Raw genomic sequence first — 22,756 nt, 5'->3', positions numbered from 1 at the left:
ATATATGTTACCTGTTAGTGCTATTCACCAATATCTTGTTTTCTTCTCTTCTCAGGACATGGGTGGGACCATGTGACTAGTACTGGGCCACTGAATTGAGAGTATAAATGATGTGTATTTCTTTCCAGCTGATTATTTGTTGTGTTTGGTCTTGCAAAGTTCTCTTCTCTTTGGCACAATGATTGTAGCATTCAAGGTGGTGGCTGTTCTGGCCATGATTATTTAAAATGTGTAATATCTGTACCAAAAAGTTGAAATCTGAAATGGACTTTTCTGTCCTTTTGTTTCCAAAGTAACTTAAGAAAAGGCTAAAGCTTTAAGGTTCAAAGTTGCATCTTCACATGTCTTAAGAGAACTGTGCTACTGGTTTTGCTTATGTAATTTTAAACATATGTCAGTGTTTTTCAAACACTTGTTTTAGCTCTTGAACCCTTTCTTCAAATGAGAGTTCACACAGGAGCCTAATGTATAAAGAGATGAGTGTGGATTAAGTGGGATGGCACCGTAATGCCTTCAAAAGTGAATATCCCACTCTCTTCAAAGTGTATTCCAGACTCCTGTCAGAAAGGTAGTCCCAGAGGGGTTCTTTGGACTCTCTGAGGTACGGGGAACTGTTTGAAATCCACTTTTAAGGTTCATGTGCCCAGAAGGTGATGCAAATTATTAGAGGCATTTATTATTCTCTTGCTGTTTGGAATCATCTTGTGATCGTGCTCAAGAATGTGGGCATGAACCAAAGCTGCTTATTAGTTCAATCCCATCTTGACCACTTAATGGCTGAATGGTTTTGGATAAGTGACTTAACATTTTTGTACCTTAGTCTAGTCATCTATGTATTGGGTGTAGTATCCTACCTCAAAGTTATTTTTTGGGTTGTGGGTTTTTTTGTTGTTGTTGTTTTGTTTTTGGTGATGATTAAGTGAAAACCATTCTTATCACAGTACCTGACAGTTGTTAAAAGCAATTTTTTAAAAAGAGTAACTGTAAATAAATAGTGCTGAGCAATGCACCTGTTTACCCATCCCCTTCTTGGACACCTTTCTCTTCCTTATACACGCTAAACTCTCCTATCTCGAGGTCTTTGCACTTGCTGGTTTCTTTACCTAGGGACAGCTCTTCCTGCCTCTTTGAATGGCTGGCTTCTCCCATCCTGGAAGGTCTCACAGATGTTAGAAGGCTTCATGTATACTTCGCTTAAAGTAGTCTTTACCTCTTACTCCTTCCTTGCCTTCTTTCCATTTCACTCTTTTATTTCATCCTTTTGGTATCTTCCAAGGCTTTTGTTTCAACCTACAATTACCTGGTTTGTGTTTACTATACTTAAGCTCCAGGAAAGCAGAGACTGCCTGTCGTTTTCACTGCTGTTCCCAGACCTAATAGAAACCTGGTACACAGTAGTTGCTTAGAACTAAAAAAAAAAAAAAAAAAAAAAATTAAATTAAAAATTATTACCTTTTAAAAATGTAAACCATACTAGTGTTCAATGTAGAATAGCTATCCTTAGAGGCATATATTATTATAATGTCTTGACAGATGAGTTTTTGGGAGGCTTTGAAAGACGTGCTATCAAGTTGACATATGTTCTCTATCCTTAGGAGACAGCTCTGAACTCTCACTTGGGGTCCATGTATCCTTATTTCTGGTAGAAACTTACGTTTAGTTAACCTGGTACTTCAGCGCAAAGCAAATGAGAATACTGGGGTTACTGAGGGCGTCGGCCTTCGGGGGACAGTGTTGAGACGTGGTGGTGCTTGGTTCAGCGCTCTCCCACCTCCCTCCCTTCACCCCACCTTTCTCCTCTACTCCCCTTTGCTGCTTACACTGACTGTTCTTTATCACCATCGTTGACCAAAATTGCTTGCCTCTCCTTTGTTTCCTCTTTTCTGTTTCTGATTGATTCTTCTGTTTCTTAGGTTTTATTTGCAAAGGCTAAGCTAAACTAGACTCGTGTTGTCTTACAGAAATTAGGGTTGTGAACTGTGCATTTGTGGGGTGTGGGACATGTTTGCCTGCCATCCCGTCTGTGTTTATCTTGCTCTTTCATTGCCAAAAGCATTCTTTCTCTGTTGTTTTTTGGTTACTTCCCAATTTGAATCTATTTCTGTAAAGCCTGGTTTCTAAATTTTTGAGGTTTTCTCTGTGTTCATCTTAAAGTGTGTTAACCTTGGATCTGTATAAGAATGCAGCATAGAAATGAAAAGGGTAGGAGGTATTACAGCAGGCACTTATTTGAGACAGTCATTTTAATACCAGTGTTATGAAAAAGTGACATAGCCCCTGGAAAGTGTCAAGTAGCAAACTTTGGCTAACAGTTTAATTATATTTATATGCATTTGGTAGATTTAGAGAAGTAATGGTTTAGGGAAAAGGAGGACAGAACTGGCCCTTGGGAGACTTGCTCGTGTTTTACCTTTAACACTGCCTATAGCCCATGTCTTTGGGCTAGAACTTCTTTTTTACTTCCTTAGCTATAAATTGTGACCTTTATTTCTCAACTTCTCTAGCTCACATTCTACACATACCATATGTTATGTTTCAAAAGCTAGTCACAGAGGCCTTAGGTGCCTTCAGGTTGGTCACAGCTTTAAAGCTAAGAATGTACTGTTCTTCTCCTTAGTTTATTCTTACATATTTTCCAATTTTATTTTTTTGATACAATGCCATATTTTTTATAGAGAACTGGAAACGTTAATGAAACGTACAAAGCCCGTTCCCACCTCAAAAGTTTCCTCTTGAAGATGGAAAAGGTTTTGGTTAAATTTAAGACTGAGGTATAAAACTTTTTTAACCTTTAAGATTAAGGGTGTATTGTGGTATTTTGTTTCAGTACATAATCATGAGCTTTTGTTGTTTTGAATGTACATTAGGTGTTTGACTATAAAGAAAGATGAACTAACACACCGAAAACCAAGCATTACCAAGTGGTTAGGTCTCCAACAAGATCTGTAGAAGGAAAATGCAGAGGCAGCACCTTCCCTCCATGTTCACGAGGGCAGCCCTAGTTTACAAATGGGTTGGTACTTAGTGTCTGTTTTCCTAAGGAAACAATATGGTATAAATTTAAGCCAGTTTGTAAAGTTGCTATTTAAGCTGTAATGTTTGGAATACAAGTGTTGTACTGATAACTCTGCTAGAACCCAAGAAGTAGAACCATTTTCCATACATGGACTTCCATCGTGTAATCTCATCTTACTGCTTTAGGAGGTAGTTTCTTCTCCCTAAATCAAGCACGTAAACTTGTCTTAGGTTTTGAAGGGTTCCCTGGGATGAAGAAGAATTAAACTAAGGCTATTCACGAGGATTTAAAAAAAAAAAGTCTGGGCTTTTTTTTTTTTTTTTTTTTAAGTGGACCAGGGAAGGGAGGATGGAGCATTAGAGAAGACTTCTTCAAGAATGAATCACTGGTTTGAGGGGATTGCATAAAGAATAAAATGTATGGCTGTGGTGGCTTTCTATGTAGATGGAATAAATTGCTAAGAAAGACCAGGCTAAAATTCATTTCTCATAAGAAGTGAAGTAAAAGATTGATTAGATACATTCTTTTTTTGATTATTTACTGTAGTGGAGAAGAGTAGTTGTGTGGTCAATTTATATTGATTTTGGACTTTTTCCCCCCTAGTTATTAACTCCCCCTTCCATTCTTTTTTTTTAATCGAGATGTAATTACCATGTAACAATGTCGTTTTAGATAGACAACGTAATGATTTCATATGTGTATATATTATGAAATGATTACCACAGTAAGTTTAATTAATTAACATTCATTACCACACCTAGTTACAGATTACTTTTTCTTGTGATGAGAACTTTTAAGATTTAAACAACTTTCAAATATATAATACAGTATTGTTAACTCATCCCCAGGATTTATTTATCTTATAACTGGGAGTTTGAACCTTTTGACTACCTCCACCCATCCCCCCCCCAATCCTTCTCTGACAACCAGCCGTCCCTTCTCTGAGTTTTGTGGGGTTTTTCAGAGTCCATATAAATGAGATCAGACAGTATTTGTCTTTCTCTCTGACTTATTTCACTTACTGTAATGCTCTCAAGGTCCATCCTTGATGTCACAAATGGCAGGATTCCTTCCTTTTTGGGGGCTGAATAATGTGTGTGAGTGTGTACACACCATTTTCTTTATTCATTTGTCAGTGGACACTCAGTTTGTCCCCATGTCTTGGCCATGCTGCAACAAACATGGGCATGTGGATAATTCTTTGAGATAGTGATTTCATTTCTTTTGGATTAGTATCCAGAAGTGGAATTGCTGGATCATATGGTTGTACTATTTTTAATTTTTTGAGGAACTTCCCTTCTGTCTTCTATAGTGGCTGCACCAATTTACATTCCACCAACAGTGTGCGAGGGTTGCCTTTTCTCCACGTTCTTGCCAACACTTACTTCTTGTCTTTTTAATAATAGCCTTTCTGACAGGTATGAGGTGGTATGTCATTGTGGTTTTGATTTGCATTTCCCTAGGTGATTAGGGTGTTGAACATCTTTTCATGCACCTGTTGCTATTAGTATGTCTTCTTTGGAAAAATGTATAATTAGTTTGGATTGGGTTTTTAATACTTCAACTGAGGTTTCCTGGGAATTCATATAAAAGAAAATAACTAGACAGTACTTGTAGTATACACATAGTAACAACTGAATCTGTAGCACAGTGTTATAAATTTAGATTTGTAGTGCTTCTGGTTCAGTGTATATACACACATGTATATATAAAATAATTTTTGTATGTGTGTGTATGTATAGTTATTCAATCTTGAATTAAAATTTTCTGCTAGGCTTCAAACTTCCATATCATTTAATTGAACAATACCTTTAACAGCAAGGAAAGCGTTATAAAAAAATGACTGGTGTTTGACAGTTACATCTTGAGTCAAATTTTTTACAATTTTGTTAACCAAAACAAAATATCAAAATGAATTTGATGATGTGGTTAGTGTCACTTGCAACTATACTATATAACCTCGAGTTTAAGATTCTGTGTTCACTGAACCTAGTTGTTCTTATTGATTGACTTACTAATAAATGTTATAAATTTGGGCTTAAGTATCTTTTAAAAGATACTTTTATCTATCCTCTTTATGTTTTATGAAGATTTTATTTGAATAAAGTTTCCAAGCCTTTAAAGTTTGAAGTGCAGTAGTTTATTCCATTTTGAAATTTCATATTGCATATCTTAATTATGACAATTAAATTTCTTTACTTTGAATGAAATTAATGTATTTTCTACTAATTGAAAAGATTGGCATTTATAAGGGATGATAATGGGTTAGAATGAGGTGGGGACAAAATATTACCTCTTATAACAGGGCTTTAAAAACTTGAAATTTGTAGTCTTTGAGACATCTCTGTTTTTAACATAGTGTCAGGGATGTTTGATTTTCAAATTTAAAGTCTAAAGGAATCTAGTGATAAACGATTAGAATTAGTATGCATTTGCAATTTTCTGGTTATAAAGTCAGTGTGAAAAAATCAAGAGATACCTGTCTGTGTGTCAAGCAGAATTTTTTTTAAATAAATGAAGGTAACATTAAAAATGAGAATAAATCTAAGCAAAGATGTGTAAGACCGCTAAGGTGAAATTATACATTTTCTGGAGAGACATTAAAGAAGACCTAAATGAAGGAGATGAACTATATTTATGGGTTGGATGAGTCAGTATTGTAAAGTTGTTAATTCTCCCTGAATTAACATGTGGAGTAAATGGACTTTTCAATCAAAACCCCTGCATGATTTTTTTTGGGGTGAACTTGACAAGCTTATTTAAAAATGTATGTGGTTATGCAAAAGGACAAAATCAAAGGCATAGTTTTACAATGTTCTGCCAGATATCAGGATTTTATTTAAAGCTCTAATTTAAAAGTTTGCATATTATCAGGTGCAAGAATAGATGTAGAGACCACTCGAACAGAATAGAATCCAGAAACAGACCCACCCATTAATGAACCCTAGTGTATGATAGAGGTGAAACTGTACAGCAGTTTGGAAACAGTTACTTATACAGAGGAAATAAAGTTGAACCCCTATTTCTCACATGAAATAATTGATTCCAGGTGTATTAAGCACCTAAATAAGTAAGTTTGAACTGTGAATTGTCATGAAGAAGAAAATCTTTATGGCCTTGGGGCAGTTTAAAAAAAAAAGCTTTTTTAACCAGAAAAAAGCAATAACCCATAGCACAAACTTGATAAATTAGGTTTATGTCAAGAATTTTCTGTTCTTTAAAAAATACCATTATGAGTGAAGAGAAGATACATAATGAGAACAGTTTATAACTCATATAACCGACAAAAAATAATATAAAGAACTGAGTTGAATTAACTAGAAAAAGATGCAAAGTACTTCAGCACATCCTTAAGAGGAAATTTCATGGACAGTTAATGTATGAGAAGTGTTCAGCCTCAGAAGGCATCATGGAAATGCAAATCAAAACTATAAGGAGATGTCGACACAGTTACTGTAGTCAGAGAGTTCATTTAGCTATCAGACGGGGCTGATTAGTAGAGTGGTAGTGAGTGGTATGTTTATGGGAGAGGATAGGGGTGGGGTGGGTACTGTATTATGAGCCTAAAAGGAAAAGAGTGACTGACCGCTGTTACATTGGAAGTGCCCAGTGAAGTAGGAGTGTGCCGCCCTTCCTTACAGTCCTGTTGTTTTACCTCCAGGAGATAGGAGGGGAAACCCATAAGGGCATTTGGAAAACCATTCCTAGTGGTAGGTTGGAAACTGGGCCAGAAAATAAGATAGAAAAATGAACGGCAAGCAGGAGGAAATTAACTGAAAATAAAAGAAAATGGGTATATAAGAATGAGTTGTGGGAGCCTTGCATACTAGGATTGACTTGACCCTGGGGATAAAATAGGACTAAATACATTCTACATCCATTTATGTTTAGTTTTTAGACACTTCAGGTTTTCTATAGAATCTTCTTAATGAGCTTGCTTGTTTAACTCTTTCTGCCTTCAGGCTTGGATCTCAGGAAGTATAGTTAAATTGGTTTTAGTCTGTAACTTCGGGGGTACCATTTAAAATTGACATTGGGAAGCTGTCTAGATTGTACTTCATTTCCATTTTAAAACATTTATGAAATCAATTATTCATTCAACAAATATTCGAGGGCTCCTGTGTAGCAGGTGCTGTGCTAGGTGCTTCCCTCATGGGAGTATTTATCTAGTGAGGTAAATATTTATCAGGTAAACTAATGTGCAATTGCATTTGTGTCAAGTGCTAGGAAGAAAAAAGTACATTGAACCTTTTCTGTTAGAACAGCATCCCTTAGAAACATGCTGGAGTTTGAAGGATGAGTTATTTAGGCTAAGAGGGGATATCAGTGATCCAGGGAAAGGGAATTGGCAGTCTGAAGATCCTGAGATAGGAGGGGAAAGGTGAGCCTGGAGGACTGAAAGATGGGTATGTGGAAAGAAGGGAGATAGAGATGTGAGATGAGACTCGGTTATGTCAGAGCTAGAGCATATGTGGCTGTGGTTTTGTTACATGAAGTCTCCTTTCCTTTAATTTTAAGAGATGAAGGCCTTGAACAAGTTGAGCGGAGGGTTGCTATATGATCACATTTGCATTTTGAAAGCATGTTCTTTGTTGAGACATGGTAACAGATTGGGGAATTAGGTGGGCAAAATGGATGTAGTGGGAGGATTAGGGACTACTGTAGTCTGGTTAGGAAATGACAGCGTGGATCACAGTGCTAGTATCAGAGGAGGAAAACTGTGGACAATTGCTAGAAAACACTAAAAGCAGACACAGTGTATTTATTTTACGGGTGGATAGGTGGTGTCTGATCATGACTTTAGTTGAATATTTGAGTTTGAGATGTCTTTGTGATGCTCAAGGGGGAAAAAAAAAACCCCACACCATGTAGACAGGGAGATAACATTAACAAATTGTGGGTATGACTGACATCTCTTGAGGATGAGTTAGAGTTAACGAGAGGGTCCTGGGTAGAGGAGGCTGCCTATACAGAAATCAGAGAAGAGGACTGGAAATGTGGGGTAAAAATCAGGAGATTGTTGTAGTTATAAAAGCCAAAGGAGGAGAATGATTCAACAAAGAGGGAGAGGTCAAGAATTATGTAAAATTAAAAGTAAAAAATATCACTCAGAACAACTTTGATTATGAAGTTAGAATCCCATGTTTCTTAGTTTTCAAAACAATAATCCCTTGGAGTCCCTTTTTTTTTTTTTAAGTGAAAAATTACGTTTGAAATGTAAAACTTTGATTCTTGCTAAAATACAAGGGCTTCTGTCATTGAAATATTTTCATGAGTTTTAAGGATGTTACTTTTCCTGTTGTGCTTTGAAGGGTGATTCTCTACCTCTTATAGTTTGTAATTTTTGTTTATGAGCTTATTTGAGTCTCGAGTTATTTTTGGTTTTTGCTTTTACTGTTAATACAAGGTTTTGGACCTTTGTTTCAGTGTTAACTTCTTGACTTGGAGATTCCTCATAAATTTAGACTATCGTGCATGGTGCAAAGGTTAAGAGTTTACCTTTTTTTATGGGAGTCTTCTCTTGGGAAGAGAAACTTTGCCACTTCCATGCTGGTGTGTATTTTTTTTTTTTTTTTTTTTTTTTTTTTTTAATCTCTGAAAGGACAATCTTTCCAAGGTCCCACCTTTAAGTACAATAAATACTTGTTTCTAGCATTTGGGAATTTCCCTTTTAAAATTAGCTCTGATACTTAATTATTCTTGGAGGGTGCTAGGATTTCTAGCATTAGCTTACTTTTCCCTGTTACTGGAAAACAAACTTGTTTTACTTTAAATTCTGATTTTAGAATCCTTTACCCTAAGTCAGAAATTTGGGTATATTTTTCCATTGTCTTTATAGCATTTAGTGATTCCAACTGATTGATGCTCTTTTGGAGAAAATCTGTTTATTTTCTATGAATGATTATAAATTGCACTTTATCCTTAGCATTTTGAAATTTATTGAGGTGTGTATGAAGTTTTCTGTGTTTTTCCCTAACGTCTCTGGGGCATAGTGATTCTTTTTTAAAGATAAATGTAAAAACTGGATTTACCTTTAGATTTCTTTATTTTTCATATAACTTTTTTTCCAGCTTTATTTAGATACAACTGATGAATAAAGTTGTATGTATTTAATGTGTGCTGCATGATTTGAGATATACATACATATTGTGAAATGATTGCCACAATTTAATTAACATATCCGTCACCTCACATAGTTCCTTTCATGTGTGAGAGAACTCTTAAGATTTCACCTCCTCAGCAAATTTCAAGTACACAATACAGTATTACTAACTACAGCCACCTTGCTGATCCTTAGAACTGATTCATATTATAACTGAAGTTTGTACCCTTTGACCTACCTCTCCCCATTTGTCCTGTCCCTTATACCCTGGCAGCCACCATTCTACTGTTTCTGAGTTAAACTTTTTTAAAGCTCACATATAAGTGATACCATATAGTATTTTTCTTTCTGGTTTATTTCACTTAGCATAAATGCCTTCCAGTCTCATACATGTTGTTAAAAATCACAAGTGGCAAGATTTCCTTCTGTTCTGTGGCTGAATAATATTCCATTATATATATATAAAACTACATTTTCTTTATCCATTTCTCTATCAGCAGACACTTAGGTTTTCTTGGCTATTATGAGTAATGCTGTAGTGAACATGGAAATCCTGGTATCTCTTCTATGACTTTTTCTCCTTTGGATATACAGTTGACCCTTGAACATCACAGGTTTGAACTACATGGGTCTACTTATACATGGATTTTTTCAGTAATAAATACATTCCGCAGTTGATTGAATCCACAGATGCAGAGGAACTGCAGATGTGGAGGAACCAAGTATATGGAGGGCTGACTATGAGTCATGTGCAGATTTTCGATTGTGCAGAGGGCTGACACCCCTAACGCCCACATTGTTCAAGGGCCTCCTGTATGCCCAGAAATAGGATCATACGATAGTTCTATTTTTAAATTTTTTAAGGAATCTCCACACTGTTTTCCACAATGGCTGTGTAAATTTACATTCCCACCAACACTGTACTAGGACTTCCCTTTTCTCCACATCCTTGATTTGTTACCTATTGTCTTTTTGGTAATAGCCATCCTAACAGGTGTGAGGTGTAGCTCATTGTGGTTTTGATTTGCATTTCTCTAATGATTAGTGATGTTGAGCACCTTTTCATGCACCTGTTGGCCATGTATATATCTCTAGGAAAATGTCTTCAGGTTCTTTGACCCTTTTTTAATCAGATTTTTGTGGGTATTTTTTGTTTTAGCTATTAAGTGTGAATTCCTTATATGTTTTAGATATTAATTTCTTACTAGATACATAGTTTGCGAGCATTTTCTCTCGTTCTATAGGTTGCCTTTTCATATTGTTTATTCTTTGCTGTGCACAAGCATTTTAGTTTTGATATAGTCCCACTTGTTTGTTTTTATTTTTGTTGCCTTTGCTTTTCCTGCTTGTTTTTGGTGTCATATCCCCAAAAATCATTGCCAAGGCCAAGGTCAAGGAGATTTTTCTGTTTTTCTCTAGGAGTTTTATGGTTTCAGACTCACATTTAAGTCAGTAATCCATTTTGAGTTAATTTTTGTGTGTGGTCTAAGATAAGGGTCCAGTTTCATCCTTTTTTATGTAGTATCAGTTTTCTGACACCATTTGTTGAAGAGACTGTTCTTTCCTCATTTGTTCTTGGTGCCTTTGTCAAAGGTTAGTTGACTGTAAAAGTGGGGTTTTATTTCTAGGCTCTGTATTCTGTTCCATGATCTGTCTTTTTATGCAGGTATTATACTATAGCTTTGTATCAGCGAGTGTGATGCCTTCAGTTTTGTTCTTCTTTCTCAAGATTACTTTGCCTCTTCAGGATTTGGGGGGGTTCTGTATGAATTTTGGGGTTATTTTTCTATTTTTGTGGAAAATGCCATTGGAAGTTTTATAGGGATTGCATTGACTGTAGATTGCTTTGGGTGATATGGACATTTTAACAATATTACTTTCTCTAGTCCATGAGCATGGAATGTCTTCCCATTTGTTTGTGTCTTTTTTCATCGGTGTCTTAATTTTCAGTGTACAGACCTTTCACCTCCTTAGTTAAATTTATTCCTAAATATTTTATTGATTTTGATACTGTTGTAAATTGGATTACTTTCTTAATTTCTCTTTCAGATAGTTCATAGTTAGTGTATAGAAATGCAACTGACTTTGTAATGTTGATTTTTGTATCCTTCAACTGCATTAGTGAAGTCTGGAGTTTACTGTATATAAGATCATGTCATCTGCAAACAGTTTTAATTCTTCCTTCCCTATTTGGATGCCTTTTATTTCTTGTCTAATTGCTCAGGCTAGGACCTCAGTATTGTTTTGAATAGAAGGGTGAGAGTGGGCATCCTTGTTTTGCTTCTAATCTTAGACAAAAAGCTTTCAACTTTCCACCACTGAGTATGATGCTAGCTGTGGGCTTGTCATATATGGCTTTTACCATGTTGAGGTACATTTCTCCTGTACCTAATTTTTTAGTTTTTGTTATGACAGGATGTTGAATTTTGTCAAATGCCTTTTCTGCTTCTGTTGAGATGATCATATGATTTTTATCCTTCATTCTGTTAATGATGTACCAAATTTATTAATTTTTGTATTTTGAACCATCCTTGACTCCCATGGATAAATTTCAGTTAATTATGGTGTATGATCCTTTTAATGTGCTGTTGAATTAGATTTGCTAGTATTTTCTTGAGGATTTTTGCATCTTTGTTCATCAGGGACACTGGTCTGTGATTTTCTTTTCTTGTTGTGTCCTTGTTTGACTTGAGTATCAAGGTAATGCTGGCCTTGTAAATGATTTTGGAATTGTTTCTTTAATTTTTTGGAAAAGTTTGAGAAGGGTTGGCATTAATTCAATAGCCTCTGAGTACTTTAGAGACATTATATTGTGTATTTATCATTGCCACCTGTGCCCCAAGCAATGGCCAGATGTTAATTTGAGCATTACTAATTTATTATTATTATTATTTTTTTTTTTTTTAGATTACACATATGAGTGATCTTATATGGTATTTTTCTTTCTCTTTCTGGCTTACTTCACTTAGAATGACATTCTCCAGATATTATTATTATTATTAATTTGAGTTTTGTAGACTTGTGTTTTGTGGGGCATGTTTTTGTTTTTAATTATATTAGAGGTATAAGCTTACTTCTTGGAAAATAATCTGTTACTCAGAGTTGAGGAAAATTATTATAAAAGATGTATTTACATAGCCATAGAGTTAATGTAAAGACATTTGTATTTATAATATTAGAAAGATATAGCTATTTCTTCCTAGTAAGCAAAGCTTTATAACATTTCTTCTTTTTCCTGTTTTCTCTAGGTTTAACTATAGATCAACACATCATCTTGCGTCCCATGGGTTCTATGAATTTTTAAATTGGTTTGATGAAAGAGCATGGTATCCACTAGGAAGAATAGTAGGTGGTACTGTAAGTATATTTGCAACTACTTATGTTAACCTTAAAATCTTTCAGTTATTTGAGTAAATCATTAATCACTAAGGTAATGGCGATTCTTGAAAGCTTTGTATAGTTACCGAATACATTTTTCTGTGCCTGATTATCTAGTATTTAGTTTTCTACACCTCTTTTCTTGACACTCTTCTTCTCACCCCTCCACCTGTTTTTGGCTTATCTCATACTAGCCGCTACTTCTGTCAAGGAGGCTAGGAGGAGGATCTCTTGTCACAGTATTAAGTTCAGGTTATTTGTGTTTCTGTTTTGTTCTATAGTAACTTTATAGAAAAAAAAAACTGGGGGAAGGAAATAGAAATGTAGAAGAGTCAGGTAATTCTAATTTTCCAGGTCCCAAATCTGTTTTAAATTACTCCAGGTAATTGAATGTTGATCACAGTTCATGGGGGATTATAATGTCCGGAAGATGACATAAGGGAAGATGTTTTCAGGATTTGGGATGTAAGAAGAATATTGAAGAGAAAGTGAAAGACGAGATACCTATTGGGGAAATATGTTTAGTATTTTTTTCTTGATCAATTTTGGCAGAGATTTATCAATTTTAGATTTCTTAACCCAAAGAAACTTTGACTTTGTTGATTATCTCTATTAAATAATGGTCTTTTGTTGTGTTAATTTCAGTTTATTTCCTCCTCCTTTCTTGAGTTTTTTTTGATGTTTTTATCTGACTTCCTGATAGTTGTTCAATAATTTTCAACTTTTCTTTGTTACTATTCACTTTTGAAGCTGTAGATTTCCAAATAATCTTTGTTTTAGCTATATTGCATAAGTTTTGATATAGAATATTTTCATTATCATTCAAGTGAAAATGTATTTTAGTTTCCCCTGATTCGTGGGTCACTTAGGATTATGTTTAACTTTTAAACATAAGAGATTTTCCTGGTTATCTTTTTTTGCTTTATACTTCAAATATATTGTGATTAGAAAATAAATTCTGTGATTTTAATCCTTTGAACTTTATTGAGACTTGATTTGTGGCCCAAGATACAGCCAAATTTTATAAATGTTCCCTTTATGTTTGGAAGGAATGTTTTCCATGGTAGTAGGATGTTGTGTTTATAATCTGGGGCATCCTCTTATCTTCAGTGTAAATAGATAAAGATACCAGGAGAATAGTCATGATGGTCTCCAGGGTGGATTAGAATGGTATTGAATGGTGAGAGATGTGGGAGATGGGTTTATCTACACTGTTTGTGGTGTGAATACTGTCATAGATGCCGAATTGTGTTAATTTTTGATAGTATAGTATGTTTCCTGGTGTGTTTACAACTTTTTATCTTGAATTCATAATCAGTGAAAGTTTGTTTTCTGAGACTCCGGTGTCCTGGTATCTGGGACCATCCTTAGAATAATCTTTCTCATTTGCCTTTGCTGGATCCCTTAGAGGTTTCATTGCTTCTAGGACACTTTTTAGAGGTTATTTCTCAGCTTGAGGTTTTTTATACCTGAAGTTGTTATAAATGTGGAACCCATATTCACCCATGTGATGAATGAGTTTATTTCTTGTTTTGTTTCAATTCAAAGCTTTGAAAGTAAGGTGAAGGTTCCTTACTGCTTCCCTTGATGGATGGGTAGAATTTGTCTAGTCTAGTTTCATAAACAGGGCCTGGCTTTGTGCCAGGAGTTAGGCCTTTTCTTTGACCCCTGTGTTAAATGATAGCCACTCCCCCCCACAACCTTAAGTACCTAAGGGGGGGGGGTGTATCAGGCCTCGAGTGTTTTGTTTTTGTTGTTTTCTGTTTTTGCACTCCCATGGTATCAGTACCTAGTTTGAATGTCTTCTTTGTGTTTGGAACCTGGAGGACTTCCTTCCTTTTGACTTTAAATAGGCCTTTTGTTACTGGGTGGTTTTGTTTATTTGTTTGTTTAAGGTTTTTTGGTCCTTTCATCCTATAATCCTATGTATTTTGTCTGTATTTTGTATGCCAGTTCAGTCTGCCATATTTAGAGATATTTTCAAATTCATTTCCATTTTCTTTGAATATTGCTAACAGTCATACAGTGGGACCTGTATATGAAATAGAATAAAATTTTAACGTTTAAAAATGATGATGATTGCCACGCTTTTTTCCCCCTTCTTTATCCAGCTCTCCTTCCATGAATTCAGCAGATACTGAGATCCATTCTGTGCCAGTTGTCCTTCTCTGGATATGGGGAAATGTTTCTTACTGTTCTGGAGCTTATATCTTGTGAGGGTGTTTAGTTAATAGACAATAAGTAAGTGAGTAAAATAAATAGAATGTGAAATGGTGTTAAGTGCTATGGAGAAGAAGCAAGGGGGCGGGTTAAGGAGCACGGGTAGTTTGCAGTTTTAAGTAGTGTGGCTAGGAAAGGAAATTTATAACATGCTTTGTGGTTTCAGTGATGGAGAAAGAACAGAATCTTCTAGGATTTAGATAAGGATGGAAATGTAAATACACGTTTTAATCATTGACTGAGCATTAATGGCTACGGCTAATGTCCTGTGTATTGTTCTCTGAATCCTCTTAATGTTTCATGTTGCTCTCTTAGAGGGAGGGTGAGGAACGCTGGCCTATTCTAGTTTATTACTTCCTTTCCACCCTAAATATTTTAAGAAGTATAAAAACATTTAACCTTCCAGGAATCTCAAAATGTTTGAATTTACCAGCTAACAAGTGCTTCTTCTCCCAGCTAGAGTTGTTCACTTTCCAAACCTTGGCTTGGAAAGGAGGGAAGAATCATTTATAAATAGCACTTGGATAATATTGCACATAACTTTTTTTTATCTTCTGTCCTTTTCCTCAATCCCTTAAACACAAGTAGGGGCAAAACTGGAGCATGTTAAAACCCCAAATTTAGGAATATGTTAGATTAGGACCGTATTTTATAGTGAAAAGGTAGTGGGATCAGTAAGAAAGTTACCTAGCTTTCCATTGTTGAACCTCTTCACTTTTAATCAGTCATTCATTCTCATCTTTCTTCATTTACTTAAATATGTATCTCTACACGTAAGAGCTTTATATTTGTATCCAATCCAAAAGAACATTTAACTTTGTAGTGTGCGAAAAAGGCAAACTGTTTTGAGAGCTTATTCTCAAACTTACTATAAACAATATGTAATAATAAAGAAAAGAATTATGTTCGTTTTTTCAGCTACTTCATTTTATATGTAATTAAATTTTCCGTTTTTTCTTCTTAGGTTTACCCAGGGCTGATGATAACAGCCGGCCTTATCCATTGGATTTTAAATACATTGAACATAACAGTTCACATAAGAGATGTGTGTGTGTTCCTTGCACCCACTTTCAGCGGCCTTACATCTATATCCACTTTCCTGCTTACCAGAGAACTTTGGAACCAAGGAGCGGGACTTTTAGCTGCTTGTTTTATTGCTATTGTACCAGGCTACATTTCTCGGTCAGTAGCTGGATCCTTTGATAACGAAGGCATTGCTATTTTTGCACTTCAGTTCACATATTACCTGTGGGTAAGTAACACTTAACGTTTTGCGGTCGTTAATACAAATGAACTTTCTGCTGAAATGCTGTTGTACAGCATTCGTCTTTTATCAGTTATAGTTGCATACAGAGAAATCAGTTACTGTTCATAATGCATAAGTCATAGCTCCAATAAGGAGGCTGTCAGAAAATAAAGTATTGATTTTGTTTCTTTTTTGGAGTGGAAGATGAGTCGGAAATACTTAGGAAAATTGAAATGTGGTTCAGTGGCTTAGGATTTTGAATTCTGCTTATGAATCTTGCATTATTTTGCTGTTGCCAGGTTATTTCTTCCTTCCCAATTTTTGTACCTTCTATTTCCTTTTCTTGACTTACTATATTAGTACTTTCAATACGATGTTGAAAAGGAGTGATGAGAGGAGACATCCTTGCCTTATTTCTTCTCTTAGTGGGAAAGCTTTGAGTTTCTCACTATTAAATGTGATGTTAGCTATAGATTTTTTTGGTAGGTAATATATATCAAGTTGAGAAAGTTCCACCCTATATAGTTTGCTGAGGCATTTTATCATGAATGCATGTTGGATTTTGTCAAATGCTTTTTCTGTATTTATTGGTACACAGTTAACCCTTGAACAACATGAGTTTGAACTGTGCGGGTCCACTTACACATGGATGTTTTTCAGTAAATACATACTACGGTCCATAGGATCCAAGGCTTGTCGAATCTACAGGTGTAGAACTGCACATTATGCAGGGCCTACTGTTAAGTTACATGTAGACTTTTGATGGGGGGGTGCCCCAACCCCTGCCTGGTTCAAGGGTCAAATGTAGTTACATGATCTTTTTCCTTTGACCTTTGGATGTGATTAATTACATTAATTAATTTTCAAAAGTTGGACCAATGTTTCTTACTTGGGATAAATCTCATTTGGTCATGTGATATATAATTACAACACTTTGCTGGATTTGATTTCCTGATATCTTATTGAGGATTTTTGCATCTGTGTTAGAGAGATGGTGGTCTGTAGTTCTCTTGTGATGTCTTTGGTTTTGGTATTAGGACAGTGCTGGCCTTGTAGAATGAGTTAGGAAGTACTGCCTCTGCTCCTGTTTTCTGAAAGAGATTGTAGAGAATTGCTTTTTTTTTTTTCTTTTTTACTGTTTGGTGGAATTCATCAGTGAATCCAGCTTGGTCTGGTGCTTTCTGTTTTGGAAGATTATTAATTATTGATTGATTCTATTTCTTTAGTAGATAGAGGCCTTATTCAGATTGTCTGTTTCTTCTTGTTTGAATGTTGGCATATTTTATATTTTATCTTTCTATGAATTGGTCCATTTCATTTAGGTAATCAAATTTGTGGATAGAGTTTTTCATTGCACTCCTTTATTATCCTTTTAATAAATGTCCATGACATCTGTAGTGATTTCCTTCTTTCATTTCCAGTGTTAGTATTTGTGTCTTTTTTTCTTGGTTAGCCTTGGCTAGAGGCTTAACGATTTTTATTGAGCTTTCAAAGAACCAGTTTTTGGTTTCATTGATTTTTCTGTATAAATTTCCTGTTTTTACTTTCATTGATTTCTGCCCTAATTCTTACTTCTTTTCTCCTGCTCCCTTTGCATTTAAATTGCCCTTCTTTTTCTATTTTCCTAAAGTGGAAACTTCATTGTTTTAAATCTGTCTTTTTCTATTATACGTATTCATTGCTGTAAATTTCCCTGTGAGCACTGCTTTCTGGGCATCCCACTCATTGTGATAAGTTGTGTTTTCATTTTTCAAGTTAACAGTATTGTAAAATTTCTCTTGAGGTTTTTTTATTTGACCCATGTATTTACTTAAATGTATACCCCCCATATTTTTTGAGATTTTGAGATTTTCTAGTTATTTTTCTATAATTGATATTTATTTGAATTCCATTGTGGGCTAAGAGTACACATTATATGATTTTTATTGTCTTAATTTGTTAAGATGTGTTTAAGGCCCAAGTGTGGCTTATCTTGGTGAATGTTCCCTGTAGGCTTAAGAAGAATATGTATTCTGCTGTTACTCGAATGAAGTCATCTTTAGATGTCTGTTACATTCAGTATCCAGTTGATTGATGGTGTTGTTGAGTTCAACTATGTCCTTACTGATTTTCTACGTGCTGGATCCATCCATTTCTGAGAGAGGGGTTTTTAAGTCTCCAGTTACGATAGTGGATTCATGCATTTACCCTTGCAGTTCCGTCAGTTATGTCCTCATGTAGTTTGACGCTGTCTCTTAGGCACATATAATTTAAGGATTGTTATGTCTTTGAGAATTAATTCAGTGCCCTTCTTTATCTCTGAAAATGTTCCTTGCTTTGAAGTTGGCTCTGTCTGAAATTAATATTGCTACTCTTGCATTTTTTTGATTAGTGTTAACATGATATATCTTTTTTGCCATCTGTTTCAGTCTGTTTGTATCTTCATATGTCAAGTGGGTTTCTTGTAGACAACATATAGTAGGGTCGTGGTTTTTGATCCACCCTGAAAATTTGTATTTTAATTGGTGCATTTAGACCATTGATGATCAAAGTGATTATTGATTATTAGCTGGATTAATATTTATCATGTGTGTTACTATTTTCTATTTGGCACCCTAATTCTTTATTTTATTTTTGTTCTTTACTCTCTTTCTGCCTTCTGTGGTTCTAATTGAGCATTTTATGTAATTGTCTTCTTGCCTTTTCTGGCGTATCAGTTATTATGCTTTTTTTAAAAAACTATTTTTAGTCATTGCCATAGTTTGCAGTGTATGTTTATAGCTAACCCAAGTCCCCATTCAAAGAATACTATATAGGCATACCTCGTTGTATTGCACTTCACAGATAACTGCACTTCTACAAATTAAAGGTTTGTGGCTTCCCTGCATCAAGCAAGTCTATCAGCGCCGTTTATCCAGTAGTATCTGCTCACTTCATGTCTTTGTCACATTTGGTATTTATCACAGTATTTCAGACTTGTAAATGATTGTATTTGCTGTGGTGATCTGTGATCAATGATCTTTGATGTTACTATTGCAAAAAGATAACAACTCCCTAAAGGCTCAGATAATGGTTAGCATTTTTTAGTGATATAGTATGTTGTTTTTTCAGACATAATGTACTCTTAATACACTACAGTTCAGTGTACACGTAGCTTTTAGGTACTCTGGGAAACAAACTCGTGTGACTTCCTTTACTGTAATACTCTCTTCATTGTAGTGATCTGGAACCAAACCCACAATTTCTGTACCACTTCAAGGATAGTGTGAGGACCTTCTAGTAACAAAATAATCCTAATTCTTCCCTCTTATCCCTTGTGTCACTACTTCTTTCATTTCACTTATATAGAAGCATATGTAACAGAATACATTGTTGGTTTTATTATTTTCAACAGACTTACCTGTTAGATCAATTAAGAATAAGAAAACTAAAAGTTTTAAATTTACCTTTACTTATTCTGTCTTCGATGGTCTTCCTTTATGTAGATCTAAGATTCTGATCTATGTTATTTTCCTTTTTGCTAAAGAACTTTTAGCACTTAGTACAAGGCAAATCTACTGTCAAACTCCCTCGGTTTTTGTTTGAGAATGTCTTTATTTCTCCTTTAATTTTGAAGGATAATTTCACAGAGCACAAAATTCTAGATTAGTGGGGTTTTGTTTCTCTCAATACTTTAAATATTTCACTCTGTTCTCCTCCTGCTTGCATGATTCTGAGTAGAAGTCCTGTAATTCTTACCCTGATCCTTCTACAGGCAAGCTGTCTTCTCCTCTGGCTTCTTTCAGGATTTTTCTTTATCTTTGATTTTCTGTAGTTTGAAAAAGATATGCCTAGGTATAGTTGGCTATTTTGGTGTTTATTGCTTAGTGTTTGAGCTTTCTGCATCTATAGTTTGGTGTGGTGTTTGACTTTATTTGGGGAATTGTCAGTCATTATTGTTTTGAATATTCTGTTTCTTTCTCTCCTCTCCTGGTATTTCCATTGTGTGTAAGTCACAATTTTTTTGTTGTTCCACAGTCCTTGGATATTCTATTGTATGTTTTCCAGTCTTTGCTCTCTTTGCTTTTGGAGATTTCTGTTGATACAGCCTGTAATTCAGAGATGCTTCCTCAGCCATGGCCAGTATTAATCAGCACATCAGAGGCTTTCGTAAGATTTTCAGTCCTCTGCTTACATTGCCCGTTTGTCTTGCATGCTGTCTTCTTTTTCCATTGGAACCTCTAGCATATTAATCCTAGTTTTAAATTCCTGGTCTGATCATTTCAGCATCCCCACCTTTTGGTATCCCTCGCAGTATTTTCTTCATAGCTAGACATGATACACTAGGTAAAATTAATTGCTGTAAATAAAAGCGATAGTAATTGCTAGTAATATGGAGGTAAGGTATAGTCCTGTGATTAGGTCTGAGCCTTTTAGGACATTGGACTGTGAACTTTACAAGTGTTTCTTTTTTTCCCTCCCTGTTTTGGTAGGAGAGGCTGGCTAGAGCTGCCTGGAGTTGTGTACTTCCCTTCCTCAGGTCACCTGGGCTCTGCTAACACCCCAGCCCCGCAGCCTAGGCTCTGGTAGATAGTTCCTCCTGAGGGTGGGCCTCGTTGAGAACAGGATGCTTTGGCATTTTCAGAATGGTTCCTGTTCCCTCCCTGTGCCAGAAGCAACAAAGGGATTTTTTCCCCCCTGTATTTACTGTGAGAATCTGGTCAAGATCCTGGAGGCAAATAAAACATAGTTGTGGGTGCCTCCACAGGACCAGCCCATCCTGGAGCTTTTAGGTGTCCATGCTGAGTGTCCAGCCATTCCTTCAGGTTCTCCTATCCACCTCCCTGCCCCCAGCTGTCTGCACCACTGACTCCTGCGCGCGCGTCACTCCGTTGTTGAGGGCAGCAATTGTCCTGTGTCATTCCCTCACTTGTAGATCCAGGAAGAGTTGCTGCTTTTTCAAGTCTCTTCAGCTTTTTGCTTATTAGACTGAGTGGTGCCTTACATGTGGAACCAGAAACCAGAATTCTATTGCCAGGTTATTTAAACTTAGTTGAAGTTTTATTACAGGGAAAAGGGTACTATTTAGTACTGTCTTCAAGTTAAACTTTGCATATATTTGTTTGTTTATTGTTTTAGCCTATGCTCATACTATTTCAATGTTGGAAATTGCCCAAAATTTTTATGTATGAACACTGTTTTACATGTTACCTGTATTTTTAGGTAGCTAATTGAATTGCAGTAATGTTTTAATTATTTTACATCTTTTAAAGCTCCTTAGCTTGTGGATGTTTATGCTTCGTCAAGGAATTCCAGAGAAGAATTGTTGTAGTCAGTCCCTATAGACAGTTGCTTGATCTTGAGTTTGAGAGAGAAGAAAGAACAGCAGCCGTGGAGATGAAGGTGCTGACAAACAGTAGGGCACCGCTAATGCTGCTGTATTTACCCAAAAGTGTTTTCAAACAGCTGAGGAAAAAACCTTATGATTTGGAACATCTTTGAGATCATTTAACTAACACACAATATATCTTTTAAATTATTCTTTTTTTTTTTTTTAAATACGGGGGAGGTAATTAGGTTTATTTATTTCTCTATTTACTTTGATGGAGGTGCTGGGGATTGAACCCAGGACCTCGTGCATGCTAAGCAGGCACTCTGCCACTGAGCTATACCCTCCCCCTCAATAATATTTAAATTATATGTTAAATATATATCTTGACAATATATATGGATGGATGGATAGATCTTGACAATATAATGCCAAGTGGAAAAATAAAAGTTGAAGTAATTTTACATATAGTAAAATTACATATGGTAATTTTAAATAGTACAACCCGTGTGTATTGTTTGTTTATACCTATCTATGATGAAAGTATAAAAATACAGCATGTATCCATCATATATACCAACTTCATAATAGCGGTTATTCCAGAGTATAGGTGAGTGATATTGAGGAAACAGGTATGAAGGGAGGTTCAACTATGTCAAAAAGAAATTTTTTAGTAAAATCATCCAAAGTAAATATGGTATTATATTTGCATTTGGGAGTCTAGATGGCTTTTATTTTCTATTCTTCTGTATGTTTGAAACATTTTGTAATAAATTTAAAAATAATGTATTCTATATGTTGGAAATTTAGAAACAGAAAACTAATGTAAATAAACCATTACCCTGGTATTACTACCATTTGCATTTTGTCATATTTTTAGAAGTTTTTGTGAAACACAGAAATGATATTGTGTATGTAGTTTTGTATTCTTTATTTTCTTTTTACATATTATGAGTAGGAGTGCCTTAACTGGCATGTTAATTACCATTCAGTGTTTAAAAAAATTAACTTGAATGTATTGAGACAAAATTCATGTAACATAAATTCACTATTTTAACCATTTTGAAGTGAACAATTCAGTGGGTTTTATTATCTTCTGTTTACTCACAGAACATTTCATCATCCCCCAAAGAAACTTTGTACCTCCCAATTCCTCCCTTCCTACTTAGCTTAATTTCTGTTTGAAGACTTACCTATTCTGGTAAATAAAACCTACATAAAAAATGTCACCTTTTATGTACGGACACTGAGTTATTTTCATGTGTTGATTGTTATGAATAATGATGCAAACAACACTGTGTACAAGTTTTTGTGTGGACATTCTTCAAGACCTTGCTTTCAGTTCTTTTGAGTACATACCCAGAAATGAAATTGGCAGATCATAAGGTAATTCTATTTTTAATTTTTTGAGGAACCACCATACAGTTTTCTGTAGCAGCTGTACTGTTTTACATTCCCATGAACAGTACACAGGGTTCTGATTTCTTCACATCCACACCAGCACTT

At 35.3% G+C, this 22,756-nt stretch overlaps 1 protein-coding gene across 1 annotated transcript in view; it reads left to right on the top strand.

Annotated features, from left to right (window-relative positions):
- The window catches only part of STT3B (STT3 oligosaccharyltransferase complex catalytic subunit B), an 82,770-nt gene that overhangs the window by 26,216 nt on the left and 33,798 nt on the right, over window positions 1–22,756 (top strand). The window contains exons 2-3 of the mRNA XM_032459363.1: window positions 12,368–12,476; window positions 15,682–15,969. Of these exons, the coding sequence (XP_032315254.1) occupies window positions 12,368–12,476; window positions 15,682–15,969 (397 nt within the window). The remainder of the gene's footprint in view (window positions 1–12,367; window positions 12,477–15,681; window positions 15,970–22,756) is intronic.

This window comes from Camelus ferus, chromosome 17, assembly GCF_009834535.1.
Source record: "Camelus ferus isolate YT-003-E chromosome 17, BCGSAC_Cfer_1.0, whole genome shotgun sequence".
Taxonomy (NCBI): domain Eukaryota; kingdom Metazoa; phylum Chordata; class Mammalia; order Artiodactyla; family Camelidae; genus Camelus; species Camelus ferus.
This window is presented reverse-complemented; position numbering and strand designations above follow the sequence as displayed.